Here is a 20,435-nt window from a genome sequence, read left to right as displayed (position 1 = left end):
TAAATAATGTCCCTTTATTATACCGGTCAGAGTTATTACTTTTTTTTACATTTTCTGCACGATTACTACTCTTCTGTTCTTATCTTCTGTTGTTGCTTAAAGCATGCTTTTTGGACAAATAAAATTGGCCTCGGGATAAATACGTTTTTTTTCTTATCTTATAAGCGTGGTAGGGTGTGCTTACACAGCATATATTTTTGCAGGGTCACAGCCAAAGCCCAAGCTATTTACGACGCCTACATATGATCACCAGCCCTGGGACGCTGGCAGCTGATTGGCTGCCTTGCACAGCTTGTGCTGCCACACCCTCCACCCGCCCACCCAACATGTAAATTCGGAGCAAACGGTAATACAACAAGCAGAATATACAGATATATCGAGCGATTGCAGCCTTTACTACATCGAACTGTAGTTTTAACGCACGTGACGAGAAAAGATTTGAAAAGGATCTCCAAGGAGACCTGACGCGGAGAAGAACACGAACAGACACATGCTGCATGGGAATCTATAAGTGGAGGACACTCGGTCACCTGAGCCGCTCCAGGGGGCCCTCGGTTGACAAGGGACACCCAGAGGGGTTAACCAGGAGTCACAGTGGCGTCACCACGGGCACACGGTGGCCTGAAGGGTCATGTGGATGATTCCACCACTTCATATTACTTTTCAAATCGGAACATTCCTCTCGTACGTAACTCGGACTACTAAAAAGTAAAATGACATTTTGATGCAAAGACTAAACTTAAACTAAAATTAAGACAGGTCCCCATAAACAGCTATAAAATCAGAGTCCTCACACTTGCTTGGGGGTCCATTAAGAATCCACTAGTGAAGTGAAGTGATTGTCACTTGAGATACACAGCAGCACAGCACACGGTGCACACACAGACAGGCGCCCGGGGAGCAGTGTGTGGGGACGGCGCTTTGCTCAGTGGCACCTCAATGGCAACTTGGTGGATCGGGATTCGAACCGGCAACCTTCTGATTACGGGGCCGCTTCCATAACCGCCAGGCCACCACTACCCCTTGAAATGAAATAAGGTTAAAGATACGTTGCTCCAGGTGAGGCTCGAACTCACAACCTCGGCATAGCTCATCAGACACTGTTTTATAAGTACCGCGCGCTAACTGGAGCTGCACGTTCTTACATGGACGTATCGGAACGTTGGACGGTGAGGACTAACCAGCCTGACACGGTCAAATGTACAGAATCATTTAATAGAAGGGTGCGCGGCGCACAATCCTAAAAAGGTTAAAATGTCCTCTTTTTCGTTTCGCCGCCTCAGATCTTCCAGCTGTAACCGTAGTCCCTCATGTGCAGCTGCCGCAGGGCCGACTTTCCCAGGGACGCCGGCTCCGCCATCTGCCGCAGGGAACCGGGGGCGAGGCCGCATCTGGACAGAGACTCCACCGCGGCCTTTACCATAAGGTCGTCTGGTAAATGCTGTAAATGTAAATGAATAGAAACACCCACGCAAAGCGGGATCTTACCAGTCTGAACGTCCAGAGAATACATTACGACATTACGGTCCTACTGAGAGTCCGAAAGTGGCTTTACGAATAAAAAATAAAACGGTCTAATCTCCAACAGTCCAACACCTCTCTTGGTCATGTATTTACCTTTCACGTGTGTGTGTGTGTGTGTGTGTGTGTGTGTGTGTGTGTGTGTGAGGACAGACAGTGAAGCCACCTGCTGGACAGGATCCGCGTCCTTGCCGACCGCCACGTTGAGGACGGCCGTCGGCTCGTGGGTGTAGATGGTCGCGCTGAAGGCTCCTCTCTGCGCAGGCTTCAGGAGCTGGGTGAGCGCGTGCAGGGCGTGGGGCATGATGGCTCCAGTCACCTCCAAACTGCAGACGTCCTGATATCCCGTCCGCACCTGGGTCTTGACGTTCACGCTGCGCGCCTGGACACGAGAGACACGCGAGGAACCCTTCACACCAAGTCCACCACACATCCCCCATTCGGTTCAAATGAACGAGCGTTCTTACACATTTTTACTAAATTATTTCCAGGACCTTTTAATTACTGCAAGGCAAATTTTCATGACCATATGTTCTCTGAAAAAAAAAAAAAAACGTATCACAAAATGTAAAATTTACCAAAATCTTGTTAAAATAAAAATACGACAATCCTGAAAAGCTCAACGTAACCAACAGCATTGTTTCCTGATGATCTCTTCACGCAGATGTAATTTACGTGACTTTTATACGGAGACGCGATGCACTACGTGAGGTTGTAGTTGTCAGTGTAGAAAAACAGTTTTCTCGTGCGTTTTCTACGGGCACCACGTACCACCATTTGTTATACATTCACGTGTCAATCAGATTTCAATCTTTTCCAGAACGACATACAGGGAGTGCAGAATTATCAGGCAAATGTGTATTTTGTCCACATCATCCTCTTCATGCATGTTGTCTTACTCCAAGCTGTATAGGCTCGAAAGCCTACTACCAATTAAGCATATTAGGTGATGTGCATCTCTGTTTAATGAGAAGGGGTGTGGTCTAATGACATCAACACCCTATATCAGGTGTGCATAATTATTAGGCAACTTCCTTTCCTTTGGTAAAATAGGTCAAAAGAAGGACTTGACAGGCTCAGAAAAGTCAAAAATAGTGAGATATCTTGCAGAGGGATGCAGCACTCTTAAAATTGCAAAGCTTCTGAAGCGTGATCATCGAACAATCAAGCGTTTCATTCAAAATAGTCAACAGGGTCGCAAGAAGCGTGTGGAAAATCCAAGGCGCAAAATAACTGCCCATGAACTGAGAAAAGTCAAGCGTGCAGCTGCCAAGATGCCACTTGCCACCAGTTTGGCCATATTTCAGAGCTGCAACATCACTGGAGTGCCCAAAAGCACAAGGTGTGCAATTCTCAGAGACATGGCCAAGGTAAGAAAGGCTGAAAGATGACCACCACTGAACAAGACACACAAGCTGAAACATCAAGACTGGGCCAAGAAATCTCTCAAGACTGATTTTTCTAAGGTTTTATGGACTGATGAAATGAGAGTGAGTCTTGATGGGCCAGATGGATGGGCCCGTGGCTGGATTGGTAAAGGGCAGAGAGCTCCAGTCCGACTCAGACGCCAGCAAGGTGGAGGTGGAGTACTGGTTTGGGCTGGTATCATCAAAGATGAGCTTGTGGGGCCTTTTCGGGTTGAGGATGGAGTCAAGCTCAACTCCCAGTCCTACTGCCAGTTTCTGGAAGACACCTTCTTCAAGCAGTGGTCTGCATCCTTCAAGAAAAACATGATTTTCATGCAGGACAATGCTCCATCACACGTGTCCAAGTACTCCACAGCGTGGCTGGCAAGAAAGGGTATAAAAGAAGAAAAACGAATGACATGGCCTCCTTGTTCACCTGATCTGAACCCCATTGAGAACCTGTGGTCCATCATGAAATGTGAGATGTACAAGGAGGGAAAACAGTACACCTCTCTGAACAGTGTCTGGGAGGCTGTGGTTGCTGCTGCACACAATGTTGAACTGACAGAATCCATGGATGGCAGGCTTTTGAGTGTCCTTGCAAAGAAAGGTGGCTATATTGGTCGCTGATTTGTTTTTGAATGTCAGAAATGTATATATCTATAGAGAGAGAGAGAGAGAGAGAGAGAGTACCTATCCTTTCTGTATGACTCACTGGGTTAAATTTGTTAACTTTTAAAGAAAATGTTAATTTCCAAAAATGGATGCGGAGGAGGTGAAACGGAGGCTAGACTCTGGCGATTCTATTTAAAACCCCACTCATTTACTTTCCCTCTTGGTCTAGCGCTCGTAGCGGGGTCGCGTCCCACCTTCAGCGTGTGCAGCGTGGCCCCTCGGAAAGCGGCGGGGGCCAGCAGCGTCGGGGGCAGGCCTGCCTGAGAGCCCGCGGCTGCCACCAGGCTCTTGCAGTTGATGAGGAAGTTGATGAGCGTGTGTGTGTGAGCGCCGTCCACCAGCACCACCGACTCGGGGCGGTGGTCTAAACACACCGCGTTGCGCTCCTTACGGCTGAACACTGAGGTTAAGGGAAAACACACACACACACACACACTTCAGATTTACTCATTTAGAACCGATTCAAGTTTGGCTCTGAACCAGAAGACCCAAGTCCCAGGTTCACACCCCATTGTGTCCCTGAGTGTCTCCAAAGGCACAGAAGCTGCATGCGATTCATCAGCAGGATACAGTTTGATGCTGATGGAGTCTGGTTTCTTGATCTTGTCCTGGACCCCCATCTCCTCCAGCCAGGAGAAACCATCATCGTCGTCGTCGTCATCGACTTCACCTTCGTCACCATTCCCCTCATCCTGGTCACTAACCTTGCCCAACCTGTGGCAGAGAGCGCCAATCAGAGGAAAGTGTGTGTGTGTGTTTCTGCAGCTCATTTCATCAGGGTGCGACCAACAAAGTTCACATTGCAGAACATTTCATGTGGCTTCGCCGGTGTCACCCGTGGTGACCGGCTAAATCAACCACTACTTTCTGGAGTCTCACACTGTCCCATCTGGGTGCAGTCATTCGTGTTTCAACAGGACAGGCAACTAGTGGTCCCTTGAAAGGTTAAACTTACTACACATTTTTCTATAACAATAACCATCATTTTAATACAGGCACATGAAATGACGATTGAAATTGACGTTACTGTCAGTCAACCCCTGAAATATAAGCAATGACAAAGACACTCACACTGAGCCGGGCGTGTCCTCTCGGTCTGTGGGCTGAGGTTCCTTTCTCTTCTCGTCCAGCAAAGGAAGTGTGAATTCAATTCCTTAAAATAAGAATAATCCAGTTAAAATGCAACAGAGAGCCGTAGCTGGAACAGCAGAACATGTTGAGTGTGAAGGGGCTGGTGCATGGACCCACCCTCTGCTTTCATGGCCTCGCGAAGCCCCCTGGTGGTCGGGGCGAGGAGAGCAGTGAGGCCGGACGAGCCGCCGACACCCGAGGCTCGGAACAGGGCCGTGAACTGGTAGGAGCACAGGTAGAAATACGGACACAGACGGGCCTTCAGCAGGCTGTAGAGGGAGGTCAGGCTGACGGACCTGTCACAACGGCGGAACAGAGAGGTCAGAATTTTACGCTCAGGGCGGGGCGCTGCTGGCTCAGCAGTGTTGTTCTCGTCAACCGAAATGGATGAAATATCTTCATCGACGAACCTTTTTCACATGATTTTTCATGCTGGTCACGTGATGAGAACTAAAATGAAATATATCATGTAATATTGTTGCTGAAAAAAATCTGACTAAATATGTTTACAAAATAAAAACTATACTAAAATGTCGATATTTCCATTGACAAAAAACGAGGCATAATTTCCTCCTGTTTAATTGTGTAATTATATCGTACTGTCTGTTTCCTGTATCTCCCTTCTGGTGGCACAGTTGACGTCACAATACACAATCGTGGATTTAATTAGATTTCAGAAGTAGCAGGTGGCTGGAAAAGAACGCTGAGGTTCTTTACAATGACGTGGAAAAGAACGTCTTCCATGTCTGGAATGGATGTAAAGTATTCTTGAGTCTATAAGGTAACAATAATATAATAATAAGATAACCTTGTTTAATTTAAGAAAATGTTTTTGTCTACTAGGTACTTGTAATATATTGACTGGGTCAAATAGAATTGCATTACAAAAAGAGACTAAAATACGGTTTTCACTGACTAAAATGTCATCAGTTCTCGTTGACTAAAATAATTTCTCTAACAAAAATTAGACTACTTTCAGACTTACTGACTAGAATAAAAAGAGCCTGGACGTGAGTAAGACTAAAATGACAGCTTGATGCAAAGACTAGACTAAAACTTAAATTGAGACAGGTCGCCAAAAAAACAACCCCACTCACCACTCGCTCATCATGCTCTGCTGGACGCTAGAGTCTTGACTCCAGGGGGCGCTCTTGCCTGCAAACTTGCGCTCTGCGCCGATGCGTGGGAAAAGCGAGAGCCACGGCAGAGAGGGGTGCTGCCAGTACTGCAGACACTGCTGGAAACTGCGCCGCAACTCCGGGCAGCTCCGTGGCTCCTGAACGGTTAATCACAGTTTCACCATATCGGAAAAGCACAGTGATGCTCAAAATCAACATCGGTACACCAGTTAAAATGAGTTTCATATGATAGATGTCAATTAGAAGCCCTATTTCCAATCCTCTATAGTGCTTGAGGCACATTCACTAATGTGGCGCTTCTCAAATAGTGGGGCGCGTGAGACTCGGTGGTACATGCTGTTTTTGACGCACGGAGAAGGGCAAGAGCACACAGGATATATGAAGAGCAGTGAACAAACCAGCGGAGAGAGACAAGGAAGACGTGGAAATATGACGAAGCGCATGTAGCGCTTGGCTTCATTGCGACTCCAGTGGTAGACGAGGAAAGCATTATTTTGTAATGTTTACTGTGTCTGAACGATAAAGGCACCATCCGCCCAGGGGACGCAACAAAGGGAGGAGGGGAAAAAAAAAAAATCATGAAAAATGTTTTTGCTTCTTTTGTAGGTCTTAGTGGTCCCCTAATACTGTATCTAAAGTATCTTTTCCAAAATTTGTGCATTTGTGCTATGCATGCAACACACTTAACACATAACTTGTTGGCAATCAGGGTTGGATCATGGATCATTATTACTTCCAAACATCCTTTCCTTTTTAGTCTTTGCCAATGTTACCAGACTAATATTGGAACTTGCTTACCTATCAATTAAAAAAAAAAAACATCATAAAATTAATAATTACAAAATCCCTACATCACTGCAAAGTTAATTTCCCAATACTGTAGCTAAATAAAAAGCAATAAGAATTCTCAAAAACAAGTACATTTAAAGAAAGATGTCAGGCATATAGTAGTATATAGGGCCTGCTAAATATAAATGGGATAGTTTAGGAGCTGATAGGAGGTGGAGGTTCTCAGGAACACCTTCTGCAGCCAAACAGACCGGCGAACCTGTGGACTTCCCCCACTGAAATAGTGCAGCAAAAGAATCCACAGAATTGTATTTATTTTTTTGATAGCATCATGGAAATCATGTTCAGAACATGGTGAGACACGATGCCGTTTACATGGAGAAAAAGTGACACTGTGCACTGTGGTGCATCTTCATCACCGCCAGCCATGACAGGAAATGAGTTTCAGGCCGGATACCTGCATATTCTGCGGCACGCTGCTGTGCTCGGCCCTGCAGTGCTGGGTCAGACCCAGGGCTTCTTCTTGCGCCTTCGGGTGTTCCGCCCAGGAGAAGGAGAGGCTGGAGGTGAAGAGCAGACGCGTCTTCATACTCCAGTCGGCAGGGTACTCGCCACACACGGCCGAGGCTGGGGGGACGTCCTCGATCGAACTCTGAGCATATATTATTATAATAATAATTAAAAAGACCCTCTGTGGTCCATGTCTGAATTTACACACAAAATGTACCAACCCTCCCCCCATGCAAACTACTTTTAACTCCACTATATTTTACTCAATTGTGCGATGCAAAATATGTTGTTCCTATAAGAATATATATATTAGAAGTCATGGTGACATTACTGCTCTTGTCTAATTAGGTTACCGTTGTCTCTGGAGTCACTTTGTCATCTTCCTCGAACAAAGAACGTTCGTCCGACAGAGACGCGGCTTTCTGGAAGATAGTGAAAGTAGGGTCCTATGAAATACATTTCATTTTTCCCCAAATCCCGTTTAGGAAAAAGAGCAAATGTAATACGACAAATCACATTTAATTGCCGTTTTAATGCTTGGGCATTTAAAGTCAACATAAAAAAGTCTTGGGCAAATAAACATTGGGAAGACACTGAATTAAAAAAAAAAAAAAAAAACTTTGTTAACCTGCCTCATTTCTTAAATGGAAATGTTATACTTATATATACAGTACAGGCCAAAAGTTCGGACACACCTTCTCATTCTATGAATGTGGAGTTATGTACCGGTCCTCCACAGTCACCGGACCTGAACCCAATCGAGATGGTTTGGTTCATTCATAGTTTTGATGCCTTCAGTGAGAATCTACTAATGTAAATGGTCATGAAAACAAAGAAAACACATTCAATAAGAAGGTGTATCCAAACTTTTGGCCTGTACTGTATGTATATATACATGTATTTGTATATGTATTTTGTATTATATCAGTATATACGCTTGCTTTCTCCACTTCAGACACCTGAACATTCAGGGACTTTCCTCTCTGTGGTGGTGAAGTGGTGGCCTAGAGAGGTAGTTGATAGAGTTCTGTGGATGCAGAATGAAACGTCTCTACCTTAAACAAAGAAAGTCCAGTTGCCACGACTCAACTTTCAGACATAGAGAGGCAGTGGTGGCCTAGCAGTTAAGGAAGCGGCCCCGTAATCAGAAGGTTGCCGGTTCGAATCCCGATCTGCCAAGGTACCACTGAGCAAAGCACCGTCCCCATACACTGCTCCCTGGGCACTGCCCACTGCTCACTCAGGGTGATGGTTAAATACAGAGGACACATTTCACTGTGTGCTGTGCTGCAGTGTTTCACAATAACAATCACTTCAATTTCACTCTGGACTGACACACACACAAACACACACTACCTGTTATAATGAGTAATATTATTGCACAGTTCCATTTTGCACATTTATTATTAATTTCTCTAGTTTAGCACTGTCCGTTTCATTGTTGTCCACTTTTTTTGCTTTGTTAATTGTTATTCTTGCAGTGTCGATGTCCCGTTTGTCCTTTATGTAGCCGGTTTGTCTGTAAACGTTGCTTAAATGTTCCATGTAGCACCAGCTTGTTTTGTTTCACGTCTAAAATGACATATATATTTGGGGTGGTAGTAGCCTAGTTGGTAACACACTCGCCTGTAAACCAGAAGACTAGGGTCACAGGTTCAAACCCCACTGACTACCATTGTGTCCCTGAGCAAGACACTTAACCCTGAGTGTCTCCAGGGGGGGACTGTCCCTGTCACTACTGATTATAAAAGCACGTTTTAAATCAGCTTATTTTATTTGGAGAGTTTGCACGTAAAGACGTGGATTTTGTCCGCGGTTACCTCCAGAGGAGCTTCCGCTGCCCGGTTCTCCAGCAGCAGGTGCTCCTGCAGGGCCGGGCCGATGCCGGCCGGCCGCCCTGCCGGGTTCTCCGCCCTCTTGGCCGGGCTCTCGTACCGGTTCTCGATGCTGGCGAACGGGTTGCGGCGCTTCCGTCCCGCGCCGCGGCCCTGCGCCAGCGGGGACGCGCCCGGCGGCGGGGTCGCCGCGGTGACGGGGACGCGCCCGGGGCCCTCGCTGCGCGCGCGCTTCCTGCGCTGCCGCATGACGTCGGCGGGCCGTTTAAAGCTCGGGGAGTAGCCCGGGCGCTCCATCGCGACGGCGACGGCGACGTCGCACAAAACGCGAGTGGCGAGTCGAAAATGTAAACTCCGCGCTCCACTCACGACAACAGTACGAAATTCCGCGCGTCGCGACGACTTCCGGTGACACGCGGAGGCGGGGCTTCAGCGGACATGCGCACTTACGTCTTCCACCGACAAAACATTATTATCATTAATAAAGAAAAGCGCATTTTTCATCCACGATATGTACATATTACACATGCCATATTACAGAATATTCAAAAAGCAATCTTGTATTTAGTATCAATAATCTAGATGACATTACATTTCTTTATTTGTCCCCGAGGGGCAATTTAGAAGGCACAGTGGAGCAGCTCACGTATAACACTTGATTCAATAGACACAACATATGACACACAATAACATATTTAAAAAAAGCTTTTTGTGGTATAATTATATTTGTTCTGTTTCACAAGTTGTCCTCTACTACAGTGCAGATGCCCGTGTAGCTCGGGCTGTCGCTAGATGGCGATGCTGCTCTGCGAGTGCGACCAAAATACAGGCCTCGACTAATGAGCCATCATCTAATTAATCATGCAAATACTTTTACTCCGCAACCAACAGGTTTAAAATAATGCACCCCTCCCTAAATACTACACAGTCCATGTGTACGGTACTGTGCAGTTACGTAGCAGTGAAACCAATTAATCTTCCAGAGTGTGAAAATGTTCAAGAACATTTATTATTAATTTATTATTAACTCTGTAAAATAATGAATGATATCCTACAAGTAAAAGTCTACAGATGGAGAACAATATTGTAACATTGCTCAGAGAAACATTTGAGTCGTTTTCTTTCATGATGTGTATGAATGTGTATAAATAAACTCTGCAATAAATTAATATTCAATTGATGTTTAACCTTAATTATTTTCAATGGTTTGTATTTGGCACTTTACTGTTTGTTCATCAAGTCCATCATTTTAATACAAATTTTATCCAAATAAAATGATTGCTTGTGAGCAACAATTTCCAAGATCAAGTAATTCCACCTTTTTATTCATCTTTTTTTTGTGGTCTGACATATCATATGACACCAGGAGGGTATTGTTCAAGGGGCTTTCTTATCCCTGTACCGGTTCCATGTCATTTCCATTCCATTCAACAGGACACAGAGAAAGAAGGAGGACGCTGGAGTGACAGGTAGGAGACACAGAGTCCATCAACTACCGTTAATGGTGTATTCCAGTGTCCTGCTTACTATTTTCATGCCTGTCCTATTACATGTGAGTAGTAGACTAGAAATCATGCAGTGAGCAGATTGTAACTGAAACATGGTGAGTTTATGGCTTCACCACACCTTATCATAAAAAAAAACTTTTCATGCACCCAGTGTGGCTGAAAACCCAACGGAGTGCCTGCGTCAATTTTCTACAAAAGTATAAAACGGTGAGCATGAATCATGTTCTGCTGTGGCGAAGAATTTCACCAAACAATTGGATCAATAATTGCAATAAACTATATGAATATGAATATCTTTCATGTTGAACATGACAATTGCTCTCTGTTCAGGGAGGTTGTACACTGCAGCCTGAACCATCTACCCGCCTGAAGTGACGTAAAAGGGAACTTTTTTTACTCTTGCTGCGTGTCTTGGCCTGACAAAGCCGGACTATTATCCAGTCTCGCCTCTTTAATGAAAAAAAAAGAAGAGATTAATCTGGTTTATACTCGTGTTTATATTCATTCATCTGTCATGTACACACACATGTTCTCTGCACTGGTGTGTGTGTGTGTGCGTTTGTGTGTGTGTCGGGGCGTCGTGCTGCTCTGCTCGGTTTTACAGCCTTTGGCTGCTGTCCTAGAGCCGGATTACAGTTCGCATCAGTATCAGGGACCCGTCTGACTTTATTTAGTAGAGCCTCCCTTCCTATGTGTGTGTGTCCAAGAAAGACAAAAGGACATCAGTTGGCAGAGAGAGTGTGTGTGTGTGTGTGTGTGTGTGTGTGTGGGGACTGGCCGAGGGCAGGTTGGGGCTTGTAAATTCCGGGGGGTCAGGAATAGCCATAAGCAGTCCATCCAACGCTGGCACCCGGTCAGCAGTCCGGCCTGAACTGTCCAATCAGCATTGGGTGACAGGGAGAGAGCACGAGAGAGAGAAGAAAGACAGGCCACCACTTCACTTCCTGGACCCGACTCGATGTGGCTGGAGAAACTACAGGATCACCTTTATATTCACAACAATTCTTTATATTCCGAAATAAAACCAAAAAAAAAAAAAAGGTGACAACAACAAGTCGTGTAGTAGGCAGTCTGTGACGTCTTTTACTGTTTTTTTACTGTGTCTCTTGCACACTTCTCCAGCACTGACACAGAGAGAGAGATAAACACACAACCTGAGTCCCTTCCATCTTAAAACAGTCTTTCAGGGCTGTGAGAGAGAGGAAAAGTGTGCTGGAAATGAGACGGCCCGGCACTATAAAATGAACTATCATTTTTACAGCGATAATAATAATAATAATAATAACAATAGAAATGATGCTGACAAACTATCGGCTGGAAAACAGGAAGGTCTGACATGCTTTTTCAGTGTAAAAAGTCCATCGCGCTCAATACGGGCGCCACACCGCCTCGGCGGCCATGTTGGTGGGGGAGCTGCTGTGGCTGTCTTCCGTCTCCACGACAACCTCAATCTGATTGGGCAAGGAGGGGTGGAGGAGGGTGGAGCCGGTGGAGGCGTTAGTGCAGGGGGGCAGAATGCGGTGGGGGGAGCGGTCTCCCCCGCCGGCCCCCGTCATCATGGAGAACTGGTACGACCCGGCAGCAGTGCTGTAGTACAGGTGATAGGGGGAGGAGCTTGCTTGGAAGGGGCCGCCCTGGCCTTGGGAGGAGCCAGAGGGGTAGGGCGGGGGCAGGTAGGTGTGGTAGCGGCCGGTGGGGCCGGTCATGGCCGACATGCCGATGCCAATGGCGTTGGTGACCGGCGTGGGGGGGTAGGGGAAGGCTCCTGCTGGGTAGTGCATGCGCGGGTCAGAGAAGCGGCCGTCTGGAATCGTGGGCAGAGATGTGAAAGGTCGTTCCAGGGTCATACGGGGGTCACTGAATGCTGTCAGGTCAGTACCTGCAAGACGACAGTTGGAAAAAGTTTCGTTTTGTTTCTTTTTTATTGACACATGCAGGGTGTGTGTGTTATATGTGTGTGTGTGTTCTCTTACAGTGTATAGAATTGCGGCTCGGAGATATGGGGGTCGTCGGATGGACGGCTGGTGTGGATATCTGGCCCAGGTATGGGTACGTCTGCTCATACGACCAGGAAGGAGAAGACGGCATCTGCCTGGAGTCTGGAACCAAACCAACCAATCAGCATTCGGCAGCCGGGCTCACCGCAATAAAAAATAACACATGTTGTTTCTCATCTCGAATGTACTCTCTCTCTCTCTCTCTCTTTCTCTCTCTCGCTCTCTCTCTCACACACACACTCCCAGGAGCAAGGCTGAAATATTCTGACCTATTAATAAATGAATTTACACCTCTGGTTATCTCACCAACCAACACACAGACACACACACACTAAAGGCCACACATTTGGCCACCTACCAATAAATAAAATAAAACCCATTAAAACATTTCCACGTGTCGTTTTTAATTTAGACTATAGGTTATGAAACGTCTGGTCTGCACATAAAGCCATACACACACTTGCCGACTGATAGTGGTGCGGAGAGAAAGGAAGAGGCGGAGAGAATGACGTGAAGAAAGCAGAAAGCCCCGAGTAGAGAAGAAAGCGAAGATGCGAGGGCGCCATACAGCAAGAAACTATTTCCCAGCGGCACAATAAACGCCTGCAGACACGCAGACGGACGCGGCGGCCGCACGCAGAGGAAGCAAATTGCCCTCCGCCGCCAAAGGTTTCCGAAGACCCCCGTTTCAACTGCAGCCAGACCCCTCCACAGGCCCGCTGCCAAGCCCCCTCCTCGCCTGCCTCCCCTCCCCAGGCATGGCGCTCTGATCTGGGGCAGGAGTCACACATGGCTGGGTGGGCGGCTGGAGGCAGACTCAGCATCCGGTGCTGTGGCTCAGTCGCCTCGACTGGGGTCTCGCACACACACACACACACACACACACACACATTCTTCACTGCACTCTCACATACAGCCAGAGAACACACACACAAACATGCACTATGTTGCTAGCACAGTGATTATTAATGTCTGTCTCTCTTGCATAACGTTACTGGCTACTTTACTGTGCCAACATTTCCATGAATAATTCCTGCGTTTCATGAACTTTTGCGATAAAAGGAAAAAACGTTTGTGTTTCTTTCCAGTAAATCTAAATTGTAAACAGTGCCTTTATTACACACTCACACACACACACACACACACACACAGAATGATTTGTACGAATGGTCAGCTACTACCACACTAGCACACACCCATCACCACAAACACACACCGCAAACCTCAACACACACACACACAGACCTCAAACCAGAATCCACACTTCCTCAAATGCAAACAAAAACCCAGAAATACGCTCAGCAACACACCAACCGTCATCCTGTTACACACACACACACACTCGATTGCTCCAGCTGCTCTTCATTTTCCCTCTTATGAAAAGAGAAGTTGTGTGTGTGTGTGTGTGTGTGTGTGTTGGGGGTGGGGTTATTGGGCTCTCTAGAATGACTTAATAACGGTTTCCGTTGGCAACACTCCCATAGCTATTTGTGCCTGCAGGATCAGAGGCCGATCAAATGGTGCAGGAGACACTCAGGTCTCCAACTTTGATGATTTGCATAGTTACATGACTTTTTCAGCCGTTTGTTTGTGTAGGTACCTACAGAAGCCACACAGCTGACACACTTCTTCCAGAAGAAGAAAGTGGATGAGATGGAAATCCACTGACATTTGTCCACTAAACATATTTTTTTCTTTTGCTATTTACTTTAGGTGCATTTTGCCTCGACCTTTTTATACATAAGAATGTTAAGTTGGAAACTGGATTTATTTGTAGGGTCGTTTAGCTGGTCGCTTTCAAAGTAGCCTCTGGCCATATATAAAGTGAAAGTGAAAGTGATTGTCATTGTGATACACTGCAGCACAGCACACGGTGCACACGGTGAAATGTGTCCTCTGCATTTAACCATCAGTGAGCAGTGGGCAGCCATGAGGCGGAACCTCAGTGGAACCTTGGCGGATCGGGATTCGAACCGGCAACCTTCTGGCTATGGGGCCGCTTCCTGTCCGATATATATAGCCAATATATATAACCAATAACCAAGGATGATGGATATGAAATGCAGAGGGTCACCGTGTGCTGTGCTGCAGTGTTTCACAAAGACAATCCCTTCAATTTCACAGACTTTCCCCCCTACCGAGAATGTCTAGTGTACTGTTTTATACTGTCTGTATTTGGTATTGTGTTTTTATTTATTATTTTTTTTGGTTATTGCTTTAACCCTTTATTCCAGTGATCTGGTATATATTACCAGTCAGCAGTAATGTATTCTTTATTATCTGACTTGTGTTCAATGAAAGATCAACATTTTATTAAAGTTTCAGGTTGCCTTAGTCTAACATTGAGTCTGTTTACATATGATCACTGCAGAAACGCCAGTGATGTTGGCTGTTGAGACCACCATGCATCATGGGCTCCATCTACTCCACGCCTGGCTATGGGACAGCTGCTGGACCCTCCTTCTACCCGTAGTCAGAAACCGCCCCTCCATGGGTGTGTGTTTCTAACAATGTGGCCGAGGTGACAGGTGACAACCGAGGTGATCTTTCAGCAAGAACGTGGCGGGAGAGCTGGAGTGTATATTGTCTATATCTGGTGGTGTTTTGAATAGTGTCCTTCGCGTCAGCTGACTCTCACTTCCTCCCCAGCGCAACCGACTTCCTCCTGCTCGGAATCATCCTCAAAATTCAAACACACACACTCGCACACACACCTCGCGCATCTGTGTGCCTGAAGAGGAAGAGAAACCGGCTGCACGAGTGTGTGTGTTAGTGAGATGCGCTCTCTCGCAGCGTTGGGAAACTCAGTGCATCGCAGAAAAACGAGAAGTGCAGCAGGTCTGAGGCCAGATTTCTGCGTGTGCCGTTTCCCAGAATGCACTGCCATGGTAACAAGCGTGAAGATAATATATTGCAGTCGACTTGACTACTGTAAAAATGCTACTGATCATCTCTCAATAAACTCCAACGAGGTTGGAAATTCCGCTGCTAGACAGGAACAAGAACATCTGAGAACATTTCTCCAGTTCGACCTGTACCTGCCCTGGCTGAGAGCCACTGCCACTGCTGTGGTAGGAGCCAGGCATCCTACCACAGCCACCCTCATTTGATCTCTCTGGGCGACACAGAGGGCCATGACACATGACATTTACACACAAGCACGCACAAATACCATCTCCGGTGCACCATGGTGGACTAAATAGCAACCTTGCTTAATAGCAACAATTATTGGTAATTTGGTAGTTTTTCCTTAAGTTAAGAAGTGGTTAAAGTTTGGGGTAAGGTTTTGGTAATGGCCGGTCATATTGTGATTTTGGGTAAAATACGAAATATTTTTACTGTTATTTGTACTATACATATATAGTAGTAGAAATGGTTATAACTATGTTTTATATTATATATAGTTATACTCAACCAGAAATGCCTTTCTGTTTCTGCGGCAGCTGTTCCATGCCCAATATTTGTTAAATTTCAAATATTATATTACTAAAATTAATATTATTGTATTTAAAATCATTTTTATTTAAAACGCGTTCAGAATATAAAGAACGTGTTACATTTTACAGTGACACTAGCAGTTATATTTTTTATGGCCCATGTTTGTGGATGAGCTAAAATAAAGCTTCATATTTTATTCTGTACTCTATACTTCTTGTGTTGATGTCTGACATAGAAATGACACCATATGCACGATAACTTCTCTTCTGTAACTCCCCATCCAGCAACAAGCAAAGATCACATCCCCCCACCCAACACACACACACACACACACAATTGCAGAAATATTCACCCCTATGACTAGGTTATAATAATTTTTATGGTTGCATAGCTACAATGAATTTTTTTCCAAGACTCTTTTAGCACAATTAACACAGTCGCACAAAACATCAAGGATCGTGAGAAAAATATAATGTAAATGTAAAATATTCTACCCTGGTTCCCAAAATTTTTTGAAACCTTAAAAACTTTCAGCACATTTAACCTTCCTCAATCTTGCTTAAGTGAGGTATGCAGAGAAGATGCAAAAAGAAAAATTCCCCAACACCAATGTTGCAGACCGATGAATAATAATTTCTTACTAAATCCTCAATTATTTGGATCCTTTAACTGATATCTAGGCATCATCTCTGTATAAGATCTTCCTATTCCTCCCATCCTCACACTACCTCATCAGTCCTTATGCCTGTTTGGTGGGATTTAATTTTCCACGTACGTGTCTGGTGGACGCGTCTAACCAGTCACTTTATAGGCGTGGTTGTGAGGAAATTATATCATATTTTTCTGTGTCGAAGGGAGATAAGTCTGCTAATAGAACCTGAAGTATGTATATATTATATAAAAAAATATATATATTGTTCATAAAAAAAGAGCAGCATGGCTGGCTGACCTTTAATCTATTGGGGACAATTTTGCATTCTTATTTTAAAAAATATTTTCTTATTCTGTCTGATGAGGAAGAGTCTGGTTCACTGGTTATATGTGTGTGTGTGTGTGTGTGTGTGTGTACTCACCGGTGATCTGTGTGTGTGTCGGGCTGTTGAAGGGCGGGGTGCCGTGCGGGTTTCGCACGTTTGGGTTCGGGCTACACCGCATGGCGCTGCGCCGCAGCTGCTCGGAGAACGCTAGCGAGCCTGGCTTCATCGAGTCCTCCAGCTTCTGACGGTGTCCTACACACACACAGATTTGGTTTTGTATCATTGTGGGTGTGTGTGACAATTCTAAAACCAGTCCAGCCCTCCACCTCTGAAACCTAAAGAACGGGCACAACTGTACAGTACAGTAGCATTAAATTACTATACTAACTTCCTAATACTGATCCAAAAACCCTAAACTCCAAAAACTTCTCCGTGCAACAACATTTAAAATTTGTTTAATTATCAATATAAAAACACACTCACAGACACACACATTACACAAGCCTAAATTGGACATATTAATAGTAATAAAAGGTTATTCTGCAGGGAGTATGAGTAGGTTTGGATTGAAGGTCAGACACTGGAGGAATGTGTGTGTGACAGTAACCATGTGGTTGGGGTGTATTTGTGTGTTTACAGATAAAAGAATGTGTGTGTGTGTGTGTGTGTATGGGTGACACAGGTCTACTCTCACATTAATAAAGGAGGGATTCAAGTCTGCAGGTGATGAGAGAAAGAAAAAGAGAAGAAGAAACAAAAAAAAAAGACGGGAGGGGCTCTCAGCTGTGTTAAACCATCACACACACACACACACACACACACATGCGCTGGGAGGAAGTCCTTCTGAAACTGGAGCTGGCGCTCGAGCTCTTTGAAGACGAGGCCAGGAGACTGAACGCGCGGCGCCGCCACGGAGCAGATTCCCGACCGGAATAACCACGGGAATAACACTCGGCCAGGGAATAAAAACCCGGGGAGCCGGCAGACACCAGTAATACTGGCCGCTAATAAACACACACACTCTCACACAATATTCGCAGAAAGAAAAAAAAGGCACAAATAACTAATTTTAACAATGCTGATTTAGTATGAATATTTTCAGCGTTTACTAGGACTAAAGCAAAAGGTCCTGACGCCCTGGATTGATTTCATTACACATTCCAGCAAATAAATGTATTATTTATTGAACGTAGACTCCAAGATCCTCCAAAAATGCACACAAATCTGCAGATACGAACTGAGAATTCTTCTACAAGCAATTTCCCCAGACCAGCAAATCTGGCAACACAGCTGGAGACCACCGCTCAGTAGTTACCATTTTATCTTAATTCTTATAACATCACACTGAAGCCTACAAATCCAATTTATAAACCACAAGTGAACGCAAAAAGAGAAATGAAAAAAATAAAAACAATTTTCCTGCCTCAGCATATGCAGATAGCGGTACCTCAACACACACACACACACACACACACACAGCAGCTTCATAATGCAGCGGGATGATTGATCGACACGCCGATGACTCAATAAATCGATCGGAAGAATTCAGGCTGAGCGCGATGGGGATTGCGGGGTCACTCACGTCGGGGCTCTCGGGGACCGTCCACCGTTATCTTAATGGCTCGCTGGTAAGTGGCCACCTGGGGGGGGTTGGTGAACACGGTGATGGTGAGAGTGAAACTCTTCCCTGCGTGAGAGAGAGAGAGAGAGAGAGACCTTCACTTCTGCTTTCCGCCTGGAAAAAAAAAAAAAAAAAGGACGGGACGGACGGACAGACACACAGACTGGTGGAGCGTGGCACCCGTCATAAAATTCTCATATCTGCACAAATCCCCTGGTCGCTCCTGGTGCCACCACTTATTTCTGTTTCGGGGTCCAGCCACTGAAATGTCTGCATGTCTCAGTGTTGGACACCCCAGGTTCAGGGCTTGCTGTCTGATGTAATTTGTGTGAATTATGGTGGGTATGGTTCATTAGACAAGCTTTGTGAAATTATGTGAGCGATATTAATATTGGAATATGAGGCCAAGTGATTAAACATTTTTAGCCTAGTGGGACAACAGAAGACCACAAAGTCACAGGTTCGAACCCCACTTACTACCATTGTGTCCCTGAGCACGACACTTAACCCTGAGTGTCTCCAGGGGGAATGTCCCTGTAACTACTGATTGTAAGTTGCTCTGGATAAGGGCGTGGATGTGTGTGTGTGTGTGTGTGTGTGTGTGTGTTGGGTGCTATCAGAATCTCAACATCTCATGCTAAAACACCCTCAAGATCACACACTCGAATTCAAGTCAAAACAAAACCAAACAAAAGTTAAAACACAAAATCTGGCACTGAGGCACAATGGATGACACACACACACACACTAATATTCACACAACCATTCACACAGGTGCTCAGCCAGACTGTGGCGTCTCCGAGGATTCTGGGATGCCTCGATGTCCTGCCACAGTCCTTCAAGCTCACGCCCATCACTCATCGCCACCCGTGGTGGGCGTACAGTCTCATGCCAACAGCAGCTTGAGTTTCAATCTCACACACACACACACACACACACACACATAGAGTACAGCCTAAGGAACCCCACATGCCCCCCCCACACACACACCTGTTGACCTAACTCAGCAACAAAGGAAATAAAGGAATAACCCGATGCTGACCACACAGAGTTAACAGCAGAACACACACACACACAAAGGCATTTTTCTATTGTGTACATTAAAAAGTGTGTAAAGAACAGAGACAAAAGTTCTCAGTATCAGTGCTGAAAACAAAAGTGATTGTCATTGATACACTGCAGCACAGCACACGGTGCACACGGTGAAATGTGTCCTCTGCTTTTAACCATCACCCTTGGTGAGCAGTGGACAGCCTTGACAGCAGTGTGCTTTACTCAGTGGCACCTCAGTGGGATTCGAACCGGCAACCTCCTGATTACGGGGCCGCTTCCTTAACCGCTAGGCCACCTCTGCCCCAATGAGTGTGTGCATATGTGTGTGTGTTAGGTGAGCAGGGTTAGGTTTTCCCACCAACACTTTGAACTGCAATCATTACCATCAATGAGGTGAGCTGTTGCTATCAGGACATTCACACACACACACACACACAAAAGGACCCACATGAAAACAGGGAATCATTTGTATGCTCAGATGTGGTGAGTCATCGCACAATGTAAACACTGGCACTCAAAACAAGTATCCTCTCTCTCTCTTACACACACACACACACACACACACACACCATCATATTCATCATATCAGGCCTGGGCTTGTAAAGGTACACACAGCTGTACAGACTGTGTACATTAACCACTAAATGTGTTTGTGTGTGTGTGTGTGTGTGTGTGTAATTAGAGTGTGAATACTGGAATGGCCAGTCGTAAGAATGCAGGCTGATTCAAATGATGAGAAATGAACTCTGGGAAGGGCGTGTTACTCCATTACCCACAATCCTCCGGTGCCCGAGGTCAGGTCTGTTCTCTACCAAACCACGTCCATACTGTTCAA

At 45.5% G+C, this 20,435-nt stretch overlaps 2 protein-coding genes across 6 annotated transcripts in view; both read right to left on the bottom strand.

The window, feature by feature from the left end:
* Window positions 1-1,262: 1,262 nt before the first annotated feature.
* donson (DNA replication fork stabilization factor DONSON) lies at window positions 1,263-9,400 on the bottom strand. Its single transcript, XM_028981403.1, has 10 exons — window positions 8,992-9,400; window positions 7,525-7,593; window positions 7,119-7,313; window positions 5,831-6,009; window positions 4,851-5,029; window positions 4,674-4,755; window positions 4,173-4,316; window positions 3,797-3,995; window positions 1,688-1,903; window positions 1,263-1,441 (listed from the first exon to the last, which is right to left on the bottom strand). The coding sequence occupies exons 1-10, from the start codon at window positions 9,301-9,303 to the stop codon at window positions 1,280-1,282; spliced, it is 1,737 nt and encodes a 578-aa protein (XP_028837236.1). The 5' UTR covers window positions 9,304-9,400; the 3' UTR covers window positions 1,263-1,279.
* A 2,287-nt stretch (window positions 9,401-11,687) lies between these two features.
* Window positions 11,688-20,435, bottom strand: part of runx1 (RUNX family transcription factor 1) — a 13,752-nt gene continuing 5,004 nt past the window's right edge. For 3 of the 5 annotated variants that reach the window (XM_028979332.1, XM_028979333.1, XM_028979334.1), the window contains exons 4-7: window positions 18,509-18,613; window positions 17,023-17,178; window positions 12,488-12,613; window positions 11,688-12,393 (exon numbers count right to left, since the gene is read on the bottom strand). In XM_028979332.1, the coding sequence (XP_028835165.1) occupies window positions 11,882-12,393; window positions 12,488-12,613; window positions 17,023-17,178; window positions 18,509-18,613 (899 nt within the window). In that variant the 3' untranslated portion in view covers window positions 11,688-11,881. The remainder of the gene's footprint in view (window positions 12,394-12,487; window positions 12,614-17,022; window positions 17,179-18,508; window positions 18,614-20,435) is intronic. The other 2 variants (XM_028979335.1, XM_028979336.1) reach the window with 1 other exon arrangement.

Source organism: Denticeps clupeoides, chromosome 5, assembly GCF_900700375.1.
Source record: "Denticeps clupeoides chromosome 5, fDenClu1.1, whole genome shotgun sequence".
Taxonomy (NCBI): domain Eukaryota; kingdom Metazoa; phylum Chordata; class Actinopteri; order Clupeiformes; family Denticipitidae; genus Denticeps; species Denticeps clupeoides.
This window is presented reverse-complemented; position numbering and strand designations above follow the sequence as displayed.